Below are 25,000 nucleotides of genomic sequence, written 5' to 3' on the forward strand. Positions count from 1 at the left end.
GTTACCGTCGTTAAGATTCTTATGATATGATTTTTCTTTGTTTTATATCTCCTTCTTCTTTCTCTTCTTCTTCTTTCTCTTCTTCTTCTTCTTCTTCTTCTTCCTCCTCTTCTTTTTCTTCTTCTTCTTCTTTTTATTATTATTATTATTTTATTTTTATCTATTCTCACCTAATTAACCCACGTGTAAATTTTTTTCTCCCAAAACGCGTCGCTTGTTAATTTCCAATTTTTTTTTATTTTGATTCTTTTTTTTTTTTGGACAACAGAATTTTTAAATTTATTTATCTATGTTCTGCTTCGGGTTTTTTCTAACAGCTATTGTCAAGTTAAAAATGTCTAGAAATGAATAGAAATAAATAAAAACAATAAAAATAATAATAATTATTATTATTATTATTATCGCAATAATTTTTTCCCATGTCTGATTTAAATCAACTTTTTACTCTTTAAACAACTTTTTTTAACATTACATTCATTTGAAATTTCTTGTCACGTCAGTCATTTTATTCTCACACTCACTTTTTACCTTCATCATCTCACAAACTCCTACATCTCATCATCATCTCACTGACCGTCGCTTTTTATCATTGTTTCGCAAACACTGGTAATAATAGTAGAAGTAGTAGTAGTCGCAACAGCAGCAGTAGTGGTAGTAGTAGTGTAGAAGCAGCAGCAGCAGTAGTAGTAGTAGCAGCAGCAGCAACAGCTTAGTAGTAGTAACAGTAGCCGAAGCAGTAGAAGTAGTAGTAGTAGTTTTAATCATCACTTCACTTATAGCGTTTTATCCTTAGTGGTGTATATCAATTCTCACCTCCTCATCATTAACACCCCTCACTTTTTGTCATCAGCATCTTTCCGCTCACTTTCATCATCAGCATCTCTCCCCTCACTTTTTTCCATCAGCATCTCAGTTGGTGGCGGAAGACTTTATTCATTCTCGACACGATGTTGGGCAATCAATCCGGTCACATAATCAATGCTTATATAGCTTAACGAACTTTTTGAATTAATGTCATTACTACTGCTGCTGTTGTGGTTGTTGACGCTGCTACTACTACTACTGCTACTACTACTGTTACTGCTATTACTACTACTATACTACTACTTCAACTACTGCTGCTGCTAAATATATTACTGCTGCTGATGATATGAACGCTACTTCCACTACCACAAGAAAAAGTATTAATACTATTGCAGTTTCTAATTTCTTCCAAAAATAGAAACTGAGTGGGAGAGCAAACATGTGACTGTAAACATGCGTGATTTGCTGATGGAAAGAACCTCCTACTTACATTTGAACCGTCATACATACAAAAAAGTCAAACCAACCAACCAGCCAACCAACTAACCAACCTACCCACAAACCAACCAACCAATCAACCAATCAACTAACCGACCAACCAACCAGCCAATCAACTAACTAGCCAACCAACCAACCAATCAACCAACTAGCCAACCAACCAATCCACCTACCGACAAACCAACCGACACAAATATGCCCACATGTGTTCCACAATATTTCATCTCCCTATCGCATTATTATTTCATAGGGACTTTGTTGTTTTCATGGCTTGCTGGCTAATGGTGAGTTATTTCTATGTATAATATGCTGCTGTTAATGTGGCTACTGCAGCTACCTTTGCTACTTCTAATGGTGCTGCTACTTCTATTACTGCTACTAGCTGTTGTTAAATATTTAAGTTAGATAAATGTTTGTCGTTTCGGTTTAATTTCAATTATTGATAATTAATCATTCCATTAAACATTCCAGCAAGCAAAAACGCTCAAAGATCATTCACTAAGATGAAAACAGCAGTTTTGAAGATGATGATGTTGCAGTTGAATGTCCAACAGAATTAATTCATTACACAAACAAAACAAAACGAAAAATGCAAAACGAAAAATACTGAGAAACACAAAAAATTTTTCCCTGCAACACCTTTTTACAGCGAACGTAATCTTAGTATGCGGATCAGCCTGGAGTACGATTTGTTTGTCTGCGTTCGTTTGTTTGTTCGTTCGTTTGTTCGTTTGTTTGTTCGCTCGTTTGTTTGTTCGTTTGTTTGTTTGCTTGTTTATAAGATAATTAAAATTATTCATAGATGAAAATATTTTAAAAATGTTCGCTCATATATGTACATTTGTATACACATGGATTATCAACACACATTTGTAGAGGCTGTATACACGTCTTTAAAGAAACAATATACAGACACATACATACAAAGACTGTATACAGACACATACATACAAAAACTGTATACACACACATACATACAAAAACTATATATACACACATACATACAAAGACTATGAACAGACACATACATACAAAGACTTTATACACACACATACATAAAAAAACTATATGCACATATGTACATAATATATATGTGCAAATATACAGGAAGTCCGTAGAAACGTATTTAAAAAGATGCTAGCTTTCGGATGTTTCAGTGGAAATATACTAAGTTGTGAAGGTAACTGGCAATCCTTTCGCATTGAACCTTTCTGCGCGAGCTAATCTATGAAGATAGGTGTCTTAGTCTTGTGGAAGGTTGTAGTTGATGACGAAGTTCCCTCAATGGCTATTCCTCTACCAAGCAAGTTTATTGTCCCAATTTACTGGTTTTTAAATTTTTTTTTACTGTTATGGAGTTTAGAGATGAAAACTAATAGACGTGAAATTATTGAGGAAATGAAATAGCTACGCTGATATATCCCAAATTATATTTTTATAATAGCAATAATTATTATCGTAATTATTAACAGCAAGCAGTAGCTGTAGTAACAGTTTCGAAGTAGTAGTAGTAGTAATAACAATAATAGTAAAAGTAGTAGTAGTAGTAGTAGTAGTAGTAGTAGTAGTAGTAGTAGTAGTAGTAGTGGAGGTAGTAGTAGTAGTAGCAGTGGAGGTAGTAGTAGTAGTAGTAATATGAAATTGAAAAAACTGTAAAATAATGTTTCGGCGAGTTGAGCGCGTCTAACATACGGTAATACGATTTGAATGGTTAACAAATGGCTGCCTAAAGAATCAGTTGTATGTGTGTATGTGTGTTTTTATGTGTGTGTGTGTGTGTGTGCGTACGTGTGTGTGTACGTGTGTGTGTGTGTGTATATCTTTTTATATCTCTTTTAATTTAATTATATGTTTTTGAAAGAAAGGATATTCAAGGAAGCCAGATGTGATTGATGATACAAATAAGTATGTCCAAGCACACGGCCTAGGTATGAATGTGTGTGTGTATGTGCATGTGTGTGTGTGTGTGTGTTTATGTGTGTGTTTGTTTATTTGTGTGTATGCATGTTTTTTGTGCATTTATACGAATTATTCCTAAATTAAATAGAGTTTATGAAAGGGGGAAGATGCGACTGTCAATTCATTCGTTCTTGAATGGATGAATGGAATGAGCGTGCGAATGAGAAAAAATTGAAAAGATGGATGAATGAATGAATAAAAAAAATAACAAATAAATAAATGATTGGATATAAAATTGATTGAATTGATAGAAAAACTGGAATGTAACCAAGTCATTTTCGACAGGTTAGTACAGAGATGCATATCCATCAGCGAGCATGTGAACCAGCAGAAATTTCAGTAGGGGCAGGGCAATACATTGGTCGATGAAACAAGATCATCAGCTCACACTATACCAGCAGTTCAATGCTTTGAAAACCGGGTAATAGTGACAACAAACCACAGAGTAGCTCGCGCAAGAAGGTTCGGCATGAAAGGATTGGCAGTCACCTTCCTAGCGACTGAATCTGAAGCCGATACGTTGAATCAAGTCCAATTGAGGTATGAAGTCAGCGTAAGCAAAATGCCTGATGTCATTGGCGACACTGTATTTGTATCCAGTGTATCCAGTGCTAGCATTTTTTTAAATACGTTTCTACTGACTTTTTGTATATTTGCACGTATATACAAACATACATACAAACGAACAGACAAACATCAAAAAATCAACAAACATCCACATAGCAAAAAAAAACAACGAATTGTACTGCTATTGATGTATGTATGTATTTGTATGTATGTAGGTATATATGTATGTATGTATGTATGTATGTATGTATGTATGTATGTATGTATGTATGTATGTATGTATGTATGTATGTATGCATGCATGCATGTATGTATGTATGTATGTATGTATGTATGTATGTATGTATGTATGTATGTATGTATGTATGTATGTATGTATGTATGTATGTGTATTTTAGGGTCAACTCTGATAAATTACAGACAGTTTGCCTCTATTGCTCACAGAATACAATTATCTCGTTATTATTCATATTTTGCCTTCACTATCATTACTTAACATTTGTGTATGTTTGCTTGTTTGTTTGTTTGTGTGTTTGCATGTACGTGTGTGTTTGCGTTTGTATGTATAGATGTATGTTTGTATGTGTGTGTGTGTGTGTGTGTGTGTGTGTGTGTTTGGTTTTGTTTTTATAAAATAAACTCGGTGAAAAAGATTGAAGAACATAAGATTGAATTAAAATTCAAAACCAAATTTAATTATGTGGAAGCTGTACGTAAGTTTAGCTGGAAAAACATAAAACCGGTGCTTGTGTATGTATGTTTGTGTGTTTGTTTGTATGTATGTTTATTTGTATGTTTTTGTATATGTTTGTATGTTTTTGTATGTGTTTGTTTTTTGTATGTATGTGTCATGTATATGTTTTTTTATATGGACGTGTGATTAAGGATAATAAGAAAAGAAAACCAGAGAATGAAAGCGATAGAAAGAAGAAAAGAAGGATTGGAAAATAAAGGAATAAAAAGAGAGAGAGAGAGGAGAGAGAGAAAGAAAAGAAGAAGAGAGTTGGAGAGACAAAAAGAGAAAGAGAGAGCAGGGCAGATCTTTAAATGTCTTGATTAGAATTTTTGTTTTTTTTTGTGTGCAATTGTACGCCAATGTCAGTTTTGTATGGTGCTTTTGTCACACACACACACACTCACGCACACACACGCGCGCGCACACACGCACACACACGCACACACGCACGCACACACGCACACTCACGTACATACATGTTTCTGGTGCATTTGCAATTTGCCGATGCAACCTAAGATCATATTTGTATTTGTTCGTGTTTCAGCATTTTAATAAGAAGAACGGAGTTTCGTGCAGTTGAATGTAACAGTATAGCATCACACACATACACACACGCACGCACGCATACACACATACACACACGCAAACAGACACATATACACACACACCGCACATACGCACACATACATAAAATGTAAATACATACACAGATTGGAAAAAACACATACAGACACACACGTATAATGCATACGAATAAAAATAACACACACACCGAGATATACATACACATACACACACATAAACACACACATAAACACGTACATACGTACCTACTTCAAACATCCGTACTTTTGTTTTCCAATTTTATCAAAAGCAATCCCAATAAATTGCGCATTCGTGTCAAAAAATAAAACAAGAAATCAGAAATAAATCTAAAAAACTTTGAAATTGTAAAAAAACCTTGAAAAATGAAAAAATATGAAAAAGAATTTTGAAAAATTTTTGTCTGGGACCTTGCAAATGGATTGAAAAATTTTTGAAACTGGATGATTAAATGGAATTTATAAAAAATGGAAAAAAGGGATATTTTTAGATCTTGGGAAATCCCAAAAATTACTATTTATAGCGCCGTCGGGTTTTTCCATTTATCTGAAAACATCAGAGCTGCCATGTTTAATTTGATGTGATGACATTGGCTAAATGACAGGAGAAGAAAAAAGTGGATGGAAAGATTTTCAGATGAATGAATGAATGAAAGAATGGTAATTTTATTAAGTAAGTTAATAAGTGAATGAATGAATAAATAGATAGACAATGAATGAATGTAAAAATGGATTAATTTATTGAATGAACGAATAAATGAGTGAACGATAGTTTAGATTAATGATGAGTGAATGAATGAATGAAAGAATGAATGAATGAACAAACGAACAAATGAATGAATGAACGAAGGAACGAAAAAATGAATGAATGAATAAACGAACGAACGAACAAATGAATGAATGAATAAACGAATAAACGAACGAACGAACGAACGAATGAATGGATAAATGAATGAATTAAGAAACGAACGAACAACTATACAACTATAAAATGATTAAAACAAAAAAAAGGTGAACGCGAAAATAAATAAACGAAATGAACGAGTAAACATTTAAACTCAGCCCCTAATGCAACTGCAGACATTTGAAAGAGGAAAAAAACCAAAACCTACAAAATTGTATCACCTATGATGAAATGGCTCTACTTCTACTTCATCATTAATTCTTCTCCATTTCTCCATACCTACTCACACACACGCGCGCACACACGCACACACACACACAAATACACACATACATACCAGCAAAAAAAGACAAAATATTAAAGAATGATGGATTGATGGATGAACGAATACACATACTTTAATAAACCTTTTGAACCAAACGCCATGGTATAAATTATGATAATAAAAATAACAATAATAATAATGATAATAATAATAATAATAATAATAATAATAATAATAATAATAATAATAATGGTACGGCCGAAAGTTTTGCTCATTTTTTTCGTAGCGTCATAGTTAACGGTGTCTCCGTGACGTCATTATCAATTTTTCAAACTTTGACGGCACGATAGTTAATGTTTTCATTATTTTTTGACTTATGGCCATAGTATTTTATGTAGAAAATTGGATGCTGTGTGTTTGTTTGTGTGTATGTTTGTTTGTTTGTTTGTTTGTATGTACGTATGTATGTATGTATGTATGTTTGTATGTTTGTTTGTATGTATGTATGTATGTAGATTTTCTCAGATACAATGTGTGATCTCTTAACATTCGCCTGGGTGTAATTGATGACAAAAATTTAAAACTCAATTGACTTGAAAATTAAGGTGGAAAATTAGCGAAAGGCTAATCTCCAAGGCACAGACAAATGTTTTTTTCAAGGGAAACAATTAAATATAGGCACGCATATACACATACACACGCATATACACACATATGTACACACGTGTGTATACGCATACACACGCACACACACACATACATACTTACATACATACATGCATACATACATGCATACATACACAGAAAACACATAAACAAACATACAAAAACATATATCACACATACGTGCATACTAACTATTTTTAAATTTTTTGAAAAGTTTACGAGAAATGACAGCATCACCATCAATATCACCATTTCTATCCCTATTATCATCACCATCATCATCACCAACAAGATCATCATCAACAATAACAATATCATCATCATTACCAACACCAACAACTCACATGTCACGTTAAGATAGGCAGATGACTCAACGAAAGATCCAGCATCACCATCATCATCATTGCTATCATCATCATCACCAGCATCGTCATCATCATCATTATTTTTGAGGGGGGTGGTGTGGGGGGCTAGAGGGCCGACCCTACAGGTGTACCAACCTATGTCGTCCTTACTGACGTCACGGATGACCAGGCTACTGTCCGCGTATGATTCCACCCTGGATGAATGATCGAAAGAAAAAATGAATGTATGAATTAATGAAGGAATTAATAAATGAATTAATAAATTAATGAATGAAAGAATGAATTAATGCACGAGTGAGTAATTGAGTAGAAGATATACAACATGAAGATGATAACGAAATGATATAGTGAATAAACAATCGAATGATTAAGTTGATTAGTGAATGCTGCAAAAAGAGAACAAGGCAGAAAGAAAAAAAAAGAAAAAGGAAGAGAAAAAGAAAGAGAAAAAAAGAGTTAAACAAAGAGAGAGAGAGGGGGGAGGGGGAGAGAGAGAGGGAGGAATCGATGATGAATAATACAACGGATACGTATATAAATGCAAATTAAAAAATCAGTCACTCAGGGAACGGAATCTAAAAACAAACGAATAAATAAATGAATGAATGAAAGAATGAACGAATGAATGAATGAACGGATGAATGAATGAATGAATGGATGACGTCAAAACCTATAGGACGTTAATGACGTCACCAAGAGAGGGGAAAAAACAAGACCTAAAAAATAATCTCCAATTAAAAATTGAAACGATAAAAAGGTAGAACATGACCTGATGAAAGATAAACATACACACGTACACACAAGTACACACATACATACACACACACATACATACACACACGTACATACATACACATACATACAAACAAACATACATACAAACAAACAAACATACATACAGGCGTGCATACAAACATACATACACACAAGTACACGCATACATACGCACTCATACATTACACACATATACATACAAACAAACAAGCATACATACACACATACATACATACAAACATACTTATAGGGCTCAAACAGTGTAAGTGGATAGGATTGCACTCAAATATATTAAGATTGATCTCAGGATTAATTTTTGAAAAGGTACTTAAGTACAAGATACATGTAGCAATACGCTAAAACATGATTTAAGATTTTTTTTTTTCCCTGAACACATGTTCACTCACGTACACACACACATACAGATACACATACACACTCCAACACACACACAATACACACACACAAATACACCAACATGTACAGTGTATAAAAATAAACACACTTGAAACATCTTAGCCCATAAAAAAATTACACACCCTTATTTATATTTCGCTGAATAATAAAGTTTTGTTTGGTTCTATTCTGTTTATGCGATTAAATTTCCGCCAGAGTAGAAGCATAAAATACATAAACCTACAAACATACATACATACAAAACATACAAAACAAACAAACAAACAAACATACAAACAAACAAACAAACAAACAAACATACATACATACAAACAAACCAACAAACAAACATACAAATGTTTCTGGATTAACTTCAAAAGAACTGCATAGCATTGATTAGCATAGGAATATATTTTGAAAACAAAGAAAAAACAAGAAAAATATATATAGCATGTGTGTGTGTGTGTGTGTGTGTGTGTGTGTGTGTGTGTGTGTGTGCGTATGTGTAAGTATGAGTATGTTTGAATATTTATGTGTATAGTGTGTGAATGGTGTGTGTGAGTGGTGTGTGCGTGTGTGTGTGTGCAAGTTGTGTGGGCACATTTTCCAAAATTGACGTCGCACTTTCGATTTTATTTTCAGAGAATTTTATTTTTCAGTTATCTTCATTTTGCGCCTGCCAGGAAACCGCCAGAGAGTTGAGCAGAGTATGGTCACGATTGACATAAACATATCATTGTACGTACCCCGCCCACACACAAATTGACTTGCCCACACGTACGTACACACATACACACGTACGTGCGTACACACATACACACGTGCAAACAAACAAACGAGCACAATATTCTTATTCCCGTTTGCGAAAATTTTTCCCTATTTGTTGTTTGAATGGCGCTTTTGAGAGTTTCAAGGAGCGCAATTATAGGAATGGGCGAACTTTTTAGTGATATTCTTGAAGCAAAAAAATAATCATACGTGCCTGCGTGAAGTATTCACACGCACACAACCGAACATACGCGCACACACGCGCACACACACAAAATAACACACTCACCTCACACATACATAATATACACAAACATTCTCAAACAAACACACACCAAAGCACGCACAAAATACTTTTACATGTACTGCACATACAGCTAAGCCCGCCATGTACACACAATACAAAAATCACATACAGACACATACACACATCTATAATGACCTCTAACTTTTTATCAAGTGTGCATCGAGCAGTCACACAGACACACACACACACACACACACACATGCACGCACACACACAAGACAGACAGACAGACAAAATTCTCAACAATTCGCGAGCGATCATATAAAACTTGAGGTAATTTCGAGACACGCCTGCAACCTACCGACTGGAAAATAAAGGCAACTTCCAGACGTTAATGCCGTTTTTAAACCACGTGTAGGTCAAGTTGGCGCTACTTTCACCCTCGGCCCGACACATTAACTTGACCTTTGACCTCTCCATTGCCGTCAGGTTGCTAGGGGCCACGGTTATGTATACGTTTCCTGTTGAAATTTTTGAAAAAAAAGTCGCTTGGTCAGTCATTTTGAATTTGAGGTCATGTGGGTTTTCTTGAAAAATGTTGATTGTATCGGCGTGATTCTTGCAATTTATATCAATTATATTACTAATTAAAACGTATTAATTAGATTTTTATTTGAAAAATATTAATTATATTATTGATTTTTAATTCATAATATTAATTGTTTATAATCGTATGCTGTGGTTTTGTTGCTTTTTCAAAATTAGAATTGCAAGAGTAATCGAACTGTCATCTTCATTTTCTGACCTGGATACTTCAAGCTTTCATCTGAAATTTGATTGAAAAAATGTTTTTTTGTTATCGCTATTATTAAAAAATTTATTTAAAATTATTAAATATTAATAAATAAATAAATTAAATAATGATAGGCGACTGTTTTAAACAGAAAAGTTGACGAATGTTAATCAGTATACTAACTCGTACATTTACATAGCAAAAACTTTCCGAATTACTGGATGAAAAATTAACGAAACTAAACTTTACCGATACAGAAACTATAAACTTTACCGATACCGAAACTCGACTTTACCGGCACCGAAACTAAACTTTACCGGTACCGAATCTAACCTTTAACAAGTAGTCGGATGAAATGTCGGATCGTACCAGCGCTGTTGTTCAACTGACACATATATAAGCCGGAGTCGTTTAGATTTAAGTTCAAAATCTGAATGTTGTAATCGAATCGGAGGATTTTGTTGATGTCGTTGTCGTCGTCGTAATCGTCGTAGTTGTGGTTGTTGTTGTTGTGGTGGTGGTCGATGATGACGTCATTGTAGCTGTTGTGGTTGTTGTTGTTGCTACTAGCAGTGTTTTTGTTTTTAAGTTGGTTGGTAGTGTTAATGGGGTGTTCAATGTGGTTGTTGCTGTTGTTGTTGCTGCTGCTGCTGTTGTTGTTGTTGTTGTTGTTGCTGTTCAGTTTACTTTGTTGGTAATGGTAATGTCTTTGATGATTAATGTTATCATAATTTTTACTGATGTTGCTAGTTTTGTTAACATTTGTTTGTTCTTTGTTTGTCTTTGAGTTTTTAAAGTTGTTTGTTCTATAGTTTGTATGTTCATTGCTGTTTATTTTTGCATCGTCTAATTGCGGTTCATCAAGCGTCACAAAACGCAATCTCTTTCCGTTTTTGAACCACGTGATTTCCGGCTGAGGACTTCCGGAAGCATGGCATTCCATTTCCGCTGTGTGTCCCAACATGGCGGTCATAAACGTTGAAGGAACTTTCGTCAGTTTTGGAGGAACTGGTTGATTTATTATTGTGACGTCATTCATGGTGATGACGACGACGATGATGATAATGATCATGATGATGGTAGTAGTTGTGATGATGGAATGACAGAGATGGCGAGCTGTGACGTCACGAAATAATGATGACGAAATGATGACGAAGAGGAAAGTTAATTATGAATAGGATAGTAATAAATTGCGTGTGACAAAACTGAAAAAATACACACACACACACATAATATACACACATACATATTGTAACACACATACATACGCACACATAAACACATACACGCACACAAGCATACACACACACACGCATACGTCACGAGCAAAAACAAAAGACTGATATTAATAAACCGGAAGCTGACGTTCAAAATTGCGCGCTTCAAAATGTTTAATTAGTCTTTTAGTTGTTAGAAGAAAGAAGGCAATAGATTGATGGAAGAAAAATAAATGAGGCAATAAAGGAGTGACCGAAAACATGTATGAATGTGTGTATGTGTGTGTGTGTGTATGTATGCATGTGTACGTGTTTAAGAGTATGTAGTTATGTATATAATTCGTGTGTAAACTTATATGTATATGTGGCTAGGAGACCATACAATACTATATGAATATACACACATACACACACACACACACGCGCGCGCACACACACACATATTGTATATATGTTATTATAATAGCCATAATTTTGACAGAATAAAATTCTTAACATGATGTGGCTTTAAATGTCATTATTGTATTTATGTTTGTATGTATGTATGTATGTGCGTATGTTTGTATGTATGTTTGTATGTATGTATGTTTGTTTGTAGGTCTGTATGTATGTATGTTTGTTTGTATGTATGTAAGTTAAACGCGACCGTAATAAACAATGAACTGAGTTTTATGTTTGGAATCATAAGCGTTATGTTTAAATATAAATTTATTACATACATACAAACATACATACAAACATACCTACATACATACATACAAACAAACATACAAATAAACAAACAAACATAGAATAGAATCGTCATGGCGTTGTTCATTTTATTAAAGACAGCATGCTCTGCTTGACGTACGTTGTTGTTGTTGTTGTCGATTATGATTATGATTGTGATGATGTTGTTGTTGGTCCTGATAATGATGATGACTGTGACGATGATGATGATGACGTCGATAAAGGCAGCAAATAAAAAAGCAGTTAAAAAACTAAAAGTAAAAGCCTATTTACAAAAGTAGAAACAAACAAATATACATACAAACACACACATACAAACAAACATACATACAAACTCACACACATACAAACAAACATACGTACAAACAAACATACATACAAACACACACACTTATAAACAAGTATACATACAAACAAACATACAAACACACACATACAAACTCACACGCACACATACAAAACATTGTATCTAAAAACCAAACATAAATCTTAATTCCGAATAAAAGATACCAGGCAATACATTTCATCACAGAGAATACATGCCTCTCAACTTCAACGCTAACCCCAACAACATACAAATCGGTATAAATACACAGACGAAATACCAAAACCATGCTTATGTGTGTATGTATGTATGTATGTGTGTGTGTATGTGTGTGTATATATATGTGTGTGTGTGTGTGTGTATTATGACGTCATAGGGACGTAACATTAATTGATGTAATTAATCTTTTGCTACAGACATGTATGCCAAAAAACGCTGGGTTCACACCATGCCCACCCACACACACACACGTAAAAGGCATCATTGCTAAAATCAACATCATCATCATCATCATCATCATTATCATCACTTTCATCATCATCATTATCGTCGTCGTCGGTGTTTTCATCATCAATAGCATTTTTTACATTGTTATCATCATCATCGTCATTGAGAGAGGGAGAGAGAAAGAGAGAAAAAGAAAAACAAGAGAAGGATAGAGTGAGTGAATGAGTGAGAGATAAGAAAGAAAAAAAGAAAGAAAGAGGAAAGTGAGCATAAGAATAAGAAAAATTTCTGCCCCAGTCAAATGATTGCATGTCATCAGTCAAATGCATGTATGTATTGTTTCATTTATGTATGTATGTATGTATGTATGTATGTATGTATGTATGTATGTATGTATGTATGTATATATGTATGTATGTATGTATGTATGTATGTATGTATGTATGTATGTATGTATGTATGTATGTATGTATGTATGTATGTATGTATGTATGTATGTATGTATGTATGTATGTATGTATGTATGTATGTATGTATGTATGTATTATAACGCCATCTGTCTGCCCCATGTATCATACTGCAACGTCATTTGGGCCAGTGCTCACCCATCAACTACCATGTCTGTAAAAGTTCTGATGAAAAGAGCAATGAGGATCATCACGCTTTCTCGAAAAGATGCTCACACACCTCAACTGTTCAAATTAACTAATAATTTAGATTTTGATAAGTTAAATTTATATTTTACAGCCAATTTTGTATATAAACAACTTTCAAACATACATCCTCCTATTTTCAATAATTATTTTATTCGGATAAATAATTTCAGACGTCAATAGAATATATTAGCAAATAAATCAAAAACATTCATACCTTTTTCTCATATCATTTGTAAAGGGCCAAGAAATTGGAATGCTATTTTAAAACATGGTTTTCCGTTCAATAAAATTAATGAAGCAAATTTTAAAAATAAATTGAAAATTTATTTGTTGAATAATGACGTTGAATGTTAACTGTTGCTGATCGCTAAACGAGCGGATGTATTTGCATAATTTTTATTTATTTTATTGTCTATCGCTTTAAATTTCTAATTATTATATTGATTTCTTGATTGAGGAATTGGTTGATTGCTTTATTGATTGATCTCATTGGAAAAGTCGCATCTAATTTACTCACTTGAAAAAATCCACAGACATCAGTATATAGTTTTTTTATATATTTATTTACTGTGAGATCTACTATTCATGTCGTTCTATATGTTGCTTAAATATATAGATAACTATGTAATGTCTATCCCGTGTTTTTCTAGATAGATACCAAACATTGTTATATATAAACCGTGAACCATCGAACTAACAACTAACACCTGTTTTGCTAACATAGCTGAGTTCGTTAATTGTATGTATGTATGTATGTATGTATGTATGTATGTATGTTGTATGTATGTATGTTAAAACCAAATCAGCGATGAGTGACACTAAACAGTCAAACATCTGAAAAAATCGGTTAACAATTGATATCTCGCTATTCGCTCACGTCGCTCATGTATGTATGTATGTATGTATGTATGTATGTTGTATGTATGTATGTATGTATGTATGTATGTATGTATGTATGTATGTATGTATGTATGAATGTATGTATTTATGTATGTATGTGCGTGTGTGTGAGCGTGTGTGTTTATAGGTAAATTAATTAATTCATTTCTTCAGATAGGATGTCTCTTTGATTGATTGAGTGATTGATTAAACAGCTTATCTGTCTATATGTATAATTGTTTCATTCTTTTATTTGATTAAAGAGAGAAAGAGAGAGAGAGAGAGAGAAAAGAGGGAGAGAGAGAAAAAAAGAAAAAGGAATAAAATACAGATTTGCATTTATAATTTTCGATGTTTTGTTAGCAATCCTATCAAATATTCATTGAACGAATGAACAAACGAACGAACGAGCGAACGAACGAATGAATGAACGAATGAACTACAGACAAACGAATGAATGAACGAACGAACCACAGACAAACGAATGAATGAACAAATGAGTGAATGAATGAATGAGTGATGCTAGAAAACGAATGAATGTTATTATTGTTTAGCAGTCAGATATAAATCACGTGCTAAAGAATGAAGTGGCGGAATAAATATATCAAGCGTTATATCATTTTTTATCTAATTCATTTTTTATCTTTCCCCACAATTTCTTCGTAATCTAATTTTACTTTTTACATAAAAAAATAAGTAAATTAAATGTGTATTATTATTAATTTAATTATAATATTAACTAATTTTCAATTCTTGCCCATGGAACTTACAAACGTCATTCACAGGAAGGCATTGGTATTTAATTAATTGGTTATCTAGTGAATAAATGAATGAATGAATGAATGAATGAATGAATGAATGAACGAACGAACGAACGAATGAATGAATGATGAGTGAATAAATGAATAAATGAATGAAACGAACTTTGTTATTATGGTTGATATTTTTGTTGTTTATTCATATCAACAACGTGAAATTTGATTCATTTTCCATGATGGATGGATTGATTGATTGATTGATGGATGGAGGAGCGTACACGGATGAATGAGTATATAAATATGAGTTGATCGACTGACGGAAAAAATGAATGAATGAATGAGTGAATGAGTGAATGAATGAATGAATGAGTGAGTGAGTGAGTGAGTAAGTGAATGAATGAATGAATGAATTAATGAATGAATGAATGAATGAATGAATGAATGAATGAATGAATGAAGAAAGAAATAAACAAAAAGTGGACTACATTACATAGACCAGAATTGATAAAATTATTAAATGACTGGTTGAATATGTGATTGTGAATGAATGAATGATTGACTGAATGAATGAATGGACAAATAAACGAGTAATTGAATGATTGAATGAAAAAATTACTGCTTGAATGAATAAATAATAATTCAGTAGATAAAAAAAAGAAGAGAGTTTATCAGTTGATTGATTGCCTAAATAACTTCCATCAAAGAATATTTTTTTACGACCATTAAAAAATTTTTTTGAAAAAACAAAGACAAACACACACACATGCACACACACACACACACACACACACACGTACGTACACACGCACACACTGCAACACACATACACACGTGAGTAATGATGTAACATTAACTCTTGTAACAGTAATAATATTTCTTAGCTATATACTTTTCCATTGTTGTTTAATCCAAATCTGATGATAGATGGATGGAAAACGCTGAATGAATGAATGAACGATTGACTGACTGACTAATTGAATGAGAAAATGAATGAACGACCGACTGTTTGAATGAATGAATGAATGAATGAATGAATGAATGAATGAATGAATAAATAAATGAATGAGGGAATGAATGAGTAATCGAATTCATCGATGAATGATTATCGAATGAACGAACAAACAAACGAGTCAACAAACGAAAGAACGAATAAATAAGTGAATGAATGAATGAATAAATGATTGAATGAATGAATGAACGAACGAATGAATGTACGAATGAATGAATTATTAAAGTGCCGTAAAATGATAATTCAATATCAAGTTTGTTTGCTTTTAGTTTAACTACAAAGTAATCTCCTGGAGGCTGTTTCATTTAAAATTTTTCTTCAAATCATTTTTTGCTAAAAAAATTTCATTTCATTATTCCTTTTATTATTCGTTTATTTATTCATTCACTCACTCAATCATTTATTCATTCATTCAATCCATTAATTTTTCATTATACTTCGTAAACTCATTTTCTAAATTATATCAAATTTCAATATATTTTGTTCGCCAAATAACATTTTCGTGTGTTTTTTTCAAAATTCTTGAACTCATTCATTTGCGTATTCGTTCATTTATTCAATCAATCAATCATTCATTCAATCATCCGTTCATTCACTCATTCACTCATTCATTTATCCATTCATTCATTCGCTCATTCACTCATGCATCTACTTAAACACCACAAACATGCATACATGCAAACATACAAAAAAAACAAAAACAAAAATGATTATTGCAAACAAGCCTTCTAGCGGTAAATCACATGCAACAAGACTGTCATAGTTGATATTTATGTATTGCAGACTCTCTTTTTAAACCTCTCTTTCTCTCTTACTCTCCCTCTTTCTCTCTCTTTTTCTTTTCTTTCTTTCTTTCTCTCTCTTCTCTTTCTCTCTCTCTCTTTCTTTCTCTTTCTCTCTCTCTCTCTCTGCTTGCAAAATGCCGTTATGCTTTTATTTGTAGAGGAGTGGATAGAGGATCGTAAAAAAGAAAATTTATCTAATTACACACACATATACCCACACACACACACTCACACACACACACACATACATACACATACATATAAACAGATACATACAAATAAAACTTCAATAAATATTGATAGAATGATAAGCAGGCATTGCAGATATGCTTTATACAACGTGTTCATGTCAATCTACTGATGACATTTATTGCAATAAGGATGTATTTTAAGATAAAATAACCTAAAATATGGTTATTCCGATGCGATACGAAACGATACGATATTTTATTTACATCAAAAAATGAAGCCAGGATGACTTTGATAAAGCTCATACTGAGCTCATACAGCACAGCCACCTGAAAACAAATCTACACAAATTAACACACACATTTGTATACAAACAAACCTCAAACAGAAATAAAGAAGTTAGATATTTCTTCTGTAAACAAAATTTAACAAAAACAGTTTTAAAGTCTTTTTGAACATAGCGATAATTCTTCAGTTCCCAGATCAAACATATGTATGTATTAATACAAACCAACTTGCAAACATACATACATACATGCATACATACAAACAAACATACAAACAAACATACAAACAAACAAACAAACAAACAAACAAACATACAAACAAACAAACAAACAAACAAACATACAAACATACATACAAACAAACATACATACGTACATACGGACATACATACGAATATACATACACACATACAAACAAACAAACATACATACATACATCAAGACCCCCAGGAACGCCAAAGAAATTCATGCAATTGAGGTGTACGGCGTTTTAACTTGAAGAGGAAAAAAAGGAAATTAAAGATGAATAGATGATGAAAATGTTTCTTATGGAAAAGATGACGATGTTGTTGTTGACGTTGCCACGCCTGATGATGATGATGTTGATGATGAAGATGTTGATGATGATGTTGATGATGATGATGATGTTGATGATGATGATGATGTTGATGTAGATGATGATGTTGATGATGATGTTGATGATGATTATTACGGCGTTTAGGTTAGATAAAATAATGACTGCTGAAAATAGCCACATATAATACCTTCACACAACAAGTTTTCGCGACAAACATACACACGCACATAAATACTCACACATTCATAAATACACACACACATATACATACATACACACGCACGCACATACAAACACACGCACGCACGTACACACAAACGTTCGCTACTTTTTTACGTACGAATTGCGTGCACTGGCTCGAAGGCGTCGAACATGCAGAGAAATAATAACAAGGAGCTTACGCGCTGGAGAGCTCCGTGCTCACGAACAAATCACTCGCCAGGTTTTATGACGTCATTCAGTCAATCGCCGATTTAATGTTTCATTCGGTATTCGATTCTTGGTATTGGTGTGTAGATATCCTATGCAATACCGATTAAATATCCCATCTCTCTGCTGTTTGCATCTTCTGCTGTCTGCTTCTGTTGGAGTTAGCTTGAGTTATAGCTTCATCGCTGGGTTTACTGCGTCATTCTGTCGGTCAATAACCACATCAAGTTTGCGGTATTTCTAATCGGATAGCGAAAACCGGTGTGTGTATGCGTTGGTATCGACCATGTACCGCAATCTGCCTGGTCCTTCCTGGCTCTGCTGGTCGGATAACGAAATATAAAATCTGTGATCATATACTAAGTTCGTGTTTGCGTGTGTGTGCGTGTATGTGTATGTGTGTGTGTGCGTGTGTGTGTGTGCGTGTATGTGCTTGTAGCGGTCATGTACCTAGAACTGGTTTATTTGAATACGTACCGACCAAACATTAATATCTGTCTTTTTGGCCAGAGTAAATTTTATTGATTTTGAAATGGGCGTCATTTTTCTGTTTGTCTTTTTTTTATTATAAATACATGCATGCATACACACATACATACATACATACATACATACATACATACATACATACATACATACATACATACATACATACATACATACATACATACATACATACATGCATGCATACATACATACATACATATATACATGCATACATACATACATACGTACATACATACATACATACATACATACATACATACATACATACATACATACATACATACATACGTACGTACGTACATACATACGTTGAAACTACTTCTGGAAAGATGGATTATTAGGATGATATTATCTGTCGGCCATCTTTAATTTACATTTATGATGTCACTTTGTTCAAATTTCAAAATGGCCTTTGCGTCCCCAGTCGCTGCCGTTGTTGCTATTATCGTCCACTTTTATTTTATCTATGCTATTAAATGTTCTGTTTTTTTATTTTGTGTTCTATGTTTGTAGTTTTCGTTTATGCTATTAGTGTTTACAATCTAGTTGAATATTTTCTATGGTATTTGACGCCATTATATCATTTTACTTTGAAAATAACATTGAACACAAAATGTTTACCATTCTATGTAGTTAATTATTATTCCATCCTTTTATTTTTTTTTATTACGTCATCATTATTTTATCTATGCTATTTAATTATTCCACGCTTGTGATCGAAAAAACGTTGATCATTTGGGTGATAAAATGGAAAGTCGGGCGATAATAACGATAGTTACGAGTAACGATAATAGGATTATTAAGTATTCTTTGTTGTTGTTGTGGTGGTGGTGGTAGCAACAGCAGCAGTTTCAGCAGTATTGGTAGTAGTAGTAGTAGTAGTAGTAGTAATAGTAGTAGTAGTAGTAGTAATAGCGCTAAATAGAAACAAAGAATTTTAATAAATTTGTATAAATATAGATTCGCGAGGTAAAACTGAAGAATTAAAAAAAATTAATTCTGCACCTAAAACGAGTCTGTATGTATTTTTATTTTCCCGCCCTTTCAGTCACGTGGTCGATTGGTGGCATCAAGGTTATCGATCGAATGTCATTCCAGATTGCCCAATCTTCTGTCAAATCACCTTCAGGTCTCTCTCTCTCTTTTCCATGTATCTATCTCTTTCTCTCTCTCTCGTTTTCCCTGTTTCTTTCTCTCTCGCTCTATCTCTCTCTCCTTTTTCTGATATACCTGATACGTAAAAACTAGCAAACTAACAAGCAAAGAAACAAGCCTCTCTCTCTCTCTCCTCTCTCTCTCTTCTCTCTTTTTCTCTCTTTCTCCTCTTTCTCCTCTCTCTTCTCTCTCTTTCTCTTTCTAATTTGTCCTCTCTATCTTGGCTCATTTTTTATTGTTTAAATTTATTTTTGCTTATGTGTGATCGTCTCATTGTATATCTCTATGTATGCCTCCATGTGTGTATGCATGTTTAATTAAAAAAAGGCAAGACTAGTTAGATGTTACCAGCAAAGAAAACGAAATTAGACCGATGTCACATGCAAAGAAAATGTAAAAGTTGGATGTTAGATGAACGTTTGTCAGGGTTCCATAAAGAACCCTCTTGCACATCTCATTAAACATTCTGTTTTAATGAAGAGGAACAAAGTTTATAGTGCCTATATCTATCTATTCTCATTTCAAATAAAAACATTTTTACTGTTATGCCCCTCTCTTTTTCATTCTTATTTTCATTGTTGCCATTGTTAACATTATTGTTGTAAAATTATTATTAGTATTATTGTCATTGTTGTTGTTGCTGTTATTATTGTTGTTGTTGTTGCTGTTGTTGTTTTTGTTGTTGCTGTTTTCAAAACGTAATTACGCAATCTCTTTTTTTTCTATGCTGCTCTATATGATTGATAACCCTATTAACGATTGCAGAGGTAATTATGATATTGTTATTAATTATTATTATTATTAATAATAATAATTATTATTATTGTTATTAATTATTGTTATTGTTGTTGTTAATTATTATTGTTGTTGTTGTTATTTTAAGGATCTTATTGTGTTGTTATTTATGTTGTCTGTGACTATCGGGCTGGCCATTTTTAATGTAAGCATTGCTGTCGTTGTTATTATTATTGTTGTTGGTGTTGTTGTTGTTGTTGTTGAAGGGATGAGGGCGAGCATGACCATAGGTAATCGTTCTTGTTAATTGTTTTTTGCGGAGTCGTTTGTATATTTGTATGTTTGTTTGTTTGTATGTATGTTTGTATGTATGTGTGTGTATGTATGTTTGTATGTATGTTTGTTTGCATGTATATGTGTGTGTATGTATGTTTATGTGTATGTATGTGTGTGTGTGTATGTGTGTGTGAGTGTGTAAGTTTGTATGTTTGTTGAGGAACTGCATTCAGACACGAAAATGTTTTACATGCTGTTTCAATTTCTGTCGTTGTGGTTTGTTTTTATTGCTATTGTAGCGACTACATTATTGTAACTACTACTACTGCTGCTGCTACTGCTACTAATACTACTACTACTACTACTACTATTGCCTCTGCTGTAGCAGCAGCTGCTGCTGCTTCTAACACTACTAGACGCTGAGACTACTAGTACTGCTACTTCTTAAACAAGTCTAAGTGATTTGTGTGCTAGAATGTCCATGAGTGAGGCGTTCCCAGAAAAATAATAATGATAGTAATAATAATAATAACAACAACAACAATAATAATAATAACAATAATAACAACAACAATAATAATAATAACAACAATAATAATAAATATTATGGCAAAAGAAATTTATGGTAAAACATAAGAAACGTGTTAAAAAACAACTTTAAATAATGCCAAATATTGCGTGTGTGTGAGAGAGAGAGAGAAAGAAAGAGAAAGAGAGAGAGAGAGAGAGAGAGAGAGAGAGTGAAAAAAAAAAGAGAGTGTGAACAAAATAAAAAAGTGAGAAAGAATAAAAGGCACAGAAAGCACGCTAGCCAGTTTCATAAAATTAATAAGTCCTGAAATAGTTGTTTCATTTTGAAAATTGTTGTCACCCCGACTATGCTGTCCTTATCTGTCTATTTCTCAAGCTTTTTTTAACCTGGAAATCAAAGTTTTTTAAATTTTCAAATTGAAATGTTCAATACATGCCTATTTACCTACCTACATACATACATCTTTTAGCTTTTGTGACGATCTATCAATATGAGCAAGCATACTTTTCAATATCTTGTTCACTCCTTTATTCGATCCAAAATAGACTAATGCATTAGTCTATATTACGGCCTGTCTGGTGTAAATATGTCTAGAGAGCAGTCGGTCCAAAATTGGATTGCAAGGTTGGTTTCAGGCGGCCTTTAAATACGATCAATTCTTTTTGATCTTCACTGGCTTCCGGTTAATTAAAGGGTTATTTTCAAGATATGTTTAACGGTTTTTAAATGTATTAATGGAGTTGCCCATAAATATTTTACTGTCAGAGTCATTCCCAGAACAATACCACTGTTGAGTCGAACCTTACGCTCTGACAATAAAATTCTCCGTATTGGGCCCTGGTGTTTGAATGGGTTTGACTAGGAGCATTCGTGATCGTGTGTTGTCTGCCATTCAATTTCGTAAAAGGTTGAAACACCATCTGTTTGTCTAAGCCTACCCGTCCTAATGTCTTTTTCTCTTCATTCATTTCCATGTATAGCAATAATCGTCAGCACCTCTGAGATCTTTTTAAAGGCGCTTACAAACAAACAAACCTACAAAGTTATTTGTCGTTTTAAATATATAAAAGATTTTATACAAAACCAAAATTGGGCTATATTACGTTGTAATTAGTTTACAATGAAAGCCAATACAATCGCTTGTTAAATTTGTTGCTCAAACAATCATCCATTCATTCATTCATACATACATACATGCATACAAACATGCATACATATATACATACATAACGACAAATCAAAGTGTTAATCCATTTGTTACTTGATGTTTGACGGTTCAGTGTCACTCATCATGTTTTGGTTTTAACATAATATACATACATACATACATACATACATACATACATACATACATACATACATACATACACGCACTTATTCTCTTGCACACTTACTCTCTTGTAAACATGCACTTATTTTCTTGCACTTATTGTAGGCGATTTTGAGATTTTATTAAAAAGCGATTTATACATTTTCATTTAATAATAATAATAATATATAATTACATACATACATACATACATACATACATACATACATACATACATACATACATACATAAGCACACATCATTATTTATTAACGAATTAACAAGAAAAATAGTTAATATAACGGGTGATCCTAACGAAGGCAATTATTTAAAACAAACTCTTTCACTTTTATTACAAAAATTTAATTCCTTTTGCATTTTGGATGGAGCTGCTAGATACCTGACTGTGCGAGACCAGGGACATAGATAAAAGTTGAACTCGGAAACGATTGCATGCCTACCCATGCCTTGTTCATCAAAACGGGTTCATACATACATACATACATACATACATACATACATACATACATACATACATACATACATACATACATACATACATACATACATACATACATACATACATACATACATACATACATACATACATACATACATACATACATACATACATACATACATACATACATACATACATACATACATACATACATACATACATACATACATACATACATACATACATACATACATACATACATACATACATACATACATACATACATACATACATACATACATACATACATACATACATACATACATACATACATACATACATACATACATACATACATACATACATACATACATGCAAATTAACAAACAAACATACAAGCATACATGCTTAAATACATACAAACAAACAAACATACATCCATACATACATAGATGTAACTGTTCACATTTCCATGTGAAACATTTCACAATAAATATTGACTGCATTTTTTATTTCATTTTTTACTATTGAATTAACTTTTTGACAGTGTTTCTAGTTTATTTATGCCTTTCAGACGTGTGAATCTATAATAATAAATAAATCGTATCAAAAAATATACACATACATACACACACACACGTACAAACAAACAAGCATACAAACATTTACAAATACCAACACAATTTTTTAACATTTTAGATAGAATATAATTATTCATAATAAGTGTTATCATCTTATATGTGTGCATGTACGTGTAGTATGTATGTGTGTTGCTTGTGACAGTATATGTGTATGTGTGTGTGTGTGTGTGTGTGTGTACGTGTATGTGTGTGTTTGTGTGTATGTTTTCAGATTTTTTCCCCAAACTGGCTCTAAATAAGACTTTGGCTTAATATTCTTGCAGTAATTGCTCAATGATTGCCAGAGGATTAATTAAACCATTTCTTCATTTATTAATGTATGCATCCGTTTTTGTTTATGTCGGCTCGTTCGTTTGTTTGTAGGTATGCGTGCGTGTTTCTGTGTTTGGCTGTGTGAATGTTTGTTTGTATGTATGCATGTGTGTGTGTGTGTGTGTGTGTGTGTGTGCGCGAGCGCGTTTGGCTATGTGAAGGATTGTTTGTTTTGTTTGTATGTATTTATGTATGTATTTATGTATATATTTGAGACAATATTTTGCATACAATATCACAATGATTTGTATACAAAGATACGATAAGTTTTATATAGAAAGATGCAAAAGTGTGTACACATAGACATGAAATATTGTATACATAGACATAAAAATTTAGTAAACATAGACATGACAATTGGAGGCTTTGAATTTGTGAATAAATTTGTTTGTTTTATGTTTGTATTTCTTGTTTCAATCTGTCCAAATTGCGCTCTAGATAA

The 25,000-nt window shown here is 32.9% G+C and overlaps 4 protein-coding genes across 4 annotated transcripts in view; 1 reads left to right on the forward strand and 3 right to left on the reverse strand.

The window, feature by feature from the left end:
• HELRODRAFT_182339 (hypothetical protein) overlaps positions 1-908 on the reverse strand; it is a gene marked incomplete at both ends in the record, with an annotated part of 5,973 nt that extends 5,065 nt beyond the window's left edge. Inside the window, one exon of the mRNA XM_009032613.1 lies at positions 866-908. Coding sequence (XP_009030861.1) covers positions 866-908 — 43 coding nt within the window. The remainder of the gene's footprint in view (positions 1-865) is intronic.
• Positions 909-3,700: 2,792 nt separating this feature from the next.
• Positions 3,701-4,324, forward strand: HELRODRAFT_90535 (hypothetical protein; the record flags this gene model as incomplete). The annotated part of the gene is made up of 1 exon (XM_009032610.1): positions 3,701-4,324. A coding segment is annotated over one exon (624 nt), but the record flags the coding sequence as incomplete, so codon positions are not given.
• Positions 4,325-6,663: 2,339 nt separating this feature from the next.
• HELRODRAFT_182340 (hypothetical protein) lies at positions 6,664-10,112 on the reverse strand (the record flags this gene model as incomplete). The annotated part of the gene is made up of 3 exons (XM_009032614.1): positions 6,664-6,744; positions 7,485-7,560; positions 9,913-10,112. The coding sequence occupies 3 exons, from the start codon at positions 10,110-10,112 to the stop codon at positions 6,664-6,666; spliced, it is 357 nt and encodes a 118-aa protein (XP_009030862.1).
• A 200-nt stretch (positions 10,113-10,312) lies between these two features.
• HELRODRAFT_182341 (hypothetical protein) lies at positions 10,313-11,383 on the reverse strand (the record flags this gene model as incomplete). The annotated part of the gene is made up of 2 exons (XM_009032615.1): positions 10,313-10,377; positions 10,678-11,383. 2 exons carry the CDS (start codon positions 11,381-11,383, stop codon positions 10,313-10,315), a joined length of 771 nt encoding a protein of 256 aa, XP_009030863.1.
• Positions 11,384-25,000: the final 13,617 nt, after the last annotated feature.

This window comes from Helobdella robusta (genome assembly GCF_000326865.2).
Source record: "Helobdella robusta unplaced genomic scaffold HELROscaffold_85, whole genome shotgun sequence".
Lineage (NCBI taxonomy): Eukaryota > Metazoa > Annelida > Clitellata > Rhynchobdellida > Glossiphoniidae > Helobdella > Helobdella robusta.